Source organism: Hylobates moloch, unplaced genomic scaffold (genome assembly GCF_009828535.3).
Source record: "Hylobates moloch isolate HMO894 unplaced genomic scaffold, HMol_V3 SCAFFOLD_13, whole genome shotgun sequence".
NCBI lineage: Eukaryota > Metazoa > Chordata > Mammalia > Primates > Hylobatidae > Hylobates > Hylobates moloch.
In genome coordinates, this window is record NW_026652288.1 from 61523600 (window position 1) to 61528004 (window position 4405).

General features: G+C 48.3%; 1 protein-coding gene across 3 annotated transcripts; it reads right to left on the reverse strand.

The window, feature by feature from the left end:
• Positions 1 to 276: 276 nt before the first annotated feature.
• On the reverse strand, positions 277 to 3249 carry AMIGO2 (adhesion molecule with Ig like domain 2). Of its 3 annotated transcripts, XM_032173786.2 has the most exons (3): positions 3128 to 3152; positions 2824 to 2919; positions 277 to 2747 (listed from the first exon to the last, which is right to left on the reverse strand). In XM_032173786.2, exon 3 carries the CDS (start codon positions 2682 to 2684, stop codon positions 1116 to 1118), a length of 1569 nt encoding a protein of 522 aa, XP_032029677.1. In that variant the 5' UTR covers positions 2685 to 2747; positions 2824 to 2919; positions 3128 to 3152; the 3' UTR covers positions 277 to 1115. The 3 variants fall into 3 exon arrangements, with proteins under 3 accessions (XP_032029677.1, XP_032029676.1, XP_058282969.1); XM_032173785.2 differs by lacking the exon at positions 2824 to 2919 and having other exon boundaries at positions 3128 to 3249; XM_058426986.1 differs by lacking the exon at positions 3128 to 3152 and having other exon boundaries at positions 2829 to 2889.
• Between the last annotated feature and the right edge of the window lie 1156 nt (positions 3250 to 4405).

Below are 4405 nucleotides of genomic sequence, written 5' to 3' on the forward strand. Positions count from 1 at the left end.
TGTTTTCTGGATCTGGTTAAAGTGTATAATGATATCAGAGTAAAATGTCATACGGAAGGTATAAATTGATCTAGAACACATTAAAGACTTCCCCTCCCCCTTTAAAAAAATCAACTTTAAGAATTTTGGAGAGAGATTTGCTATCGGTGGTGCTTTATACAAAATAGCGTAATCTGATAACATAAAACATTTTAGATTTATGTTTTTAAATAGCCAAATAAAACAAAACATCCAGTCACAGATTACATATATTTACATTAATTCAAATGTCCAAAGCACAGTACAGTAGGGTCTATTTAATAGTTCACATAATTTAATATTTACATATACACAAGCACATGAACCAATATTAGTGTGCTAGAACAGGGATTTAAGAAGTTACTCAGACATTTTGGTATTGACACTTACATATTTATGGCAACAAATTATGATGACTTTAAATTTTCAATGAGATCTTTTGTACAAGAATACAGAATGGGAAGAATGTACAAAATGAAAAGACAGGGAACAACTGTATTTTCCTTGCACTATTTCTATAACACCATATAGGATGTGGCATTATCCAGTACATTTTATCAGTGTAGTCTATTCATTCTGGTCTGAAATGGTAATTTTGGCTGAATAATCCCCAAATCTAACTTTGCTTTAGGCTTTATAATTAATTGATGTTTGATTCTTCTTTCTACATCTTTTAAAAATGAAATTGGACACTAGTGTTTTTCTTTAAAATAACTCAACTTTGGTACTAGTAAGTTAGCAAAGTCTATTTTTAAAGGACACTAATACATAAAGTTTATTTTTTCTTTCAACATCCTAAATAAAGGGACAATGGGAGTCATATCACCTCTGGGCCTGCTCTGAAATTATCAATAGTGCCAAAAGCTAAGATATTGTTATCTAGCACTTAAACTTTGGAAAACAACCCCATCTTTCTCTGGTACGTTCAGGAACTAAAGTGCTTTACCTCATTTCCTACCAATCATTTTAAGAGACCATTTGGTTGTATTTCAAAGAACAAAACAACACAATTTCTGTCCTGCTGTTTATTTTGCAGACCACACACAAAGTTAAATATGAAGAGATTAAATTATGACATCATACGAATATAGCACAAATTAAGTGGACGCCACAAAAGGTGTGTCAGAAAACACTGAATTGACTGAATCTGAGTCAGACTTCCCCCTCGTGGACTTTAGGATGCCCTCAGCTATCACTGCCTCGCTGGGAAAGAGCCTGACTTTCCCGTTCTGCCCTGCTGCAGTATCCTTCAGGGGTTCCAAAAACACCACTCTTTTACCTGCTCCTGCCTTCCGTTCATCAGTGGAGGCATCACTAGCGGGGCCAGGACTGAGAATCGATGAATAGGCATTGCTTTGGTGTAGCATATTTTTCTGTCTCTTGGTTTTACACTTGCAGGGACATGGAGTCAGATAGAGGTACAAAAGTACCAAAACGATACTGGCCACGCAAGCAGCAAGAGTGGTAAAAGCTGTGTTAAATGCCTCATGGGCATGGGATCTGCTTACAGTGAAATTGCTCACATTTATTGTGATGTCCACAGTTTCATTTAACAGGCGTTGCTTATTCATTGCGATACAAGAATACACTCCAGCATCCTCAAAACGAGGGCTTTCTATAACCAGACTTCCATTGTGAAACACGTGAAAGTTTTCCATCTCTTTATCCGGCTCTAGCAGTCTGTTATCTGGACCCACCCAGATGAAATCGGTATTTGCATTACCTGTCTTGCTGTCACAATGGACCATCAGTCTTTCCCCGACCTGAGCCTCATGAATAAAGCCAAGCGCACGAAAGGAACCATTGATGATGCTGTCAGAGCAATTCATAAAGCTATCCTGGAGCAGAAGTACCTGACGCGAGTGCCTGGAGTCAGACCACAGGCGACAGGTGTAATCGTTCTTAAAATCCATCACTGAGCTAAAGTGCCTACGATACCAAAAGACCAGCAAGGAATACAGGGAACAGTCACAGACAAATGGGTTTCCATGAAGGTAGATGCCTCTCAGCTGTCTTCCTGGCACTAAATTTATATGGTGCATTGGCATGGAAGGAATTCGGTTATAAGAAACATCTAAAAACATCAGTTCTGCCAGCTTGAACCTTCCAACATACAAATCCATCGGAAACTGTGTGAGAAAATTTCCACTTAAGTAGAGTTTCTGCAACTGGGAGAGCCCTCCAAACGCTGAAGGATCGAGATAGGATATGTGATTGTTGTAAAGCAGAAGCACTTCCAGAACCTTCAACTCTTGGAATACAGCATTTTTCACCGTCTTCAGCTTATTGGATGATAAGTCAAGACACTTCAAATTTGGAGTTGTGGAAAAACTGCCCGTGGAAATGCTGGTGATGTTGTTATGACGAAGAATTAGGGTGTTCAGCTTTGCAAACGATACTGGAATCCACTCACAATCCAGAAGCCCAATTCTGTTATAACTCAGGTCCAGTCTCTTAATCAGTCTGAAAAGGTTCCCAGGCACCTTGGACAGGTTTTTGTTGGTGCAGCTGACGATGTCAGTGGCACAGATGCAAGCGGTGGGGCACACCCCAGAGGCACCAGGGCCCACAGTCACTGTGATCATCAGCAAACACAGCAGCTCCCTGCAGCCCGGTCTGACGACGGCTCCAAGCAGGGTGGGCACAGTGTGTACACGTAACGACATTATGGTCGCCTCTGAGTCTCTTCCCGGTGTCTTTTCCACAGGCTCAGCCTCCCACCCGTGAACCTGGCAAACAATTAATATTTCAGAGGGAGTAAAAAGCAGAAACTGACTACCACTAGTTAACCCATAAGAGCCATACCTTACTTTCTTTCCAATAACTTTTGAAATGGGTTTTCACAATAGGGAGCTGCCTCTTCACTGTTAAATGTATTTTTTCCTCTTTCCTGGGTTAGTCCTGCTTATAAAAATTTACAAGTCACATTCTCTCCATACAACCCGCCGTCTCACCCACCATCAGAAACTCAATTTTTTCCTAAGGTGCATCCTGCGTTGTTGTTGTTGTTGTTTTAAACTCCCTCCAGCAGACACAACTATACGCAAACGTAGCCTACAAACAATTAAACGGAAATACTTAGCAACCACCCATCCAGAAAAAAACTCACGGTGCTGGGGAGCCTCGCGGGCTCCGAGGAGGCTGCCTACGCAGTGCCTTCCGAAGGTCTGCGCGTCCGTCTGTCCGTGTCTGTCACTCTTGCACCTTCCGACTTCCTTTCCTTCCGGCTCCCGGCGGGCGGCAGCCTCTCGCCGGCTCTCAACTTTGAGGAGTTTCAAGCAGCCGCGGCGGCAGCAGCAGCCCTGGACGCAGCAGCCAAGCTCTTCGCTGGCTCCCGGGGGCTCTCTCGGGCTCCTCTCATTGCAGGCTGAAGGTACCGCCTCGGCGCTCTGGCCGCCGTGTGCCCGCGAGCGGGGCGCCCCGCTCCCGGAGCCGGGGCCGCGGGAGGGGGCGCAGGCAGCCGGGCGGCAGCGGGCGGCCCCGCCTCTCTGCACTCGGGAGGCGGCAGGACCCGGTGTTCCCGCGCGCCCGGGGCCGGGAGAGGGGCTGGGGGGCCGGTCCCACCCCTGCGCCTCCTGCCTCCTGCGGGCAGCAGCTTGGAGCCGGAGGGAGGGAGCAGGCTGGGCGCGTGGTGGGGGGCGCGCGATGCGGAGGGGGCGGCGGCGCAGCCAATCCGAGAGGCGGCCGGCGCCCCCTCATACCGCCCCGCGGCCTCGCCACCTCCTCCCGCTTTCCTCCTCCAGCTCCCACCCGCACCTCTAGAACGGCCGCGCAGAGCGGGGAGGGGGCAAGGGTCCACACCACAGGCCCAGACTCTCGTCGTAGGGTCAAGATGCCCAACCCACTCGCCTACCAATTACGTCCCTTCGTCCAGCTCCAAGCCGGGCGGTAATGGGGTCCAGGAAGGCTAAAGGGGACACGCCCAGCCACCGAGGGAGGGGTCTCACCCTTGGAGACCCACTTCGCGGCGGCCGCACAGGTCACGTCTCTCTTCCCACCCAGGCCAAGGAGTCCCCGGACCTCTTAGAGCTTTGCTTTGGGGCGAGGGCCAAGGAGGCTTTGCCTGCGCCAAGTGCAGTTGACTGTCTGGGTTTACAAAATAAACCCAGAAGCAGCCTGACGTTTCCGCTCGCTTCTGGGGAGGAGGTCGCGGGGAGGAAAGTCGGGAACGTTTCCTCGCCACAGGGCTCTCTGCTGGAAGGAAGTAATCGGGAAATCGCCGCGGGGACACCCCTCACCTCCCTGGGAAAGTTCTGTCCCTTTCCTAACTCCGGAGGCGGCAACAGGGATGGTGTCCAATTCGAGAAGGAGAGGGGCAGGAAAGAAGGCTTGGAGCTGACCTTCCGGCTGGAATGCAAAGATAAGAGTATTAACCCAAGTAATAATA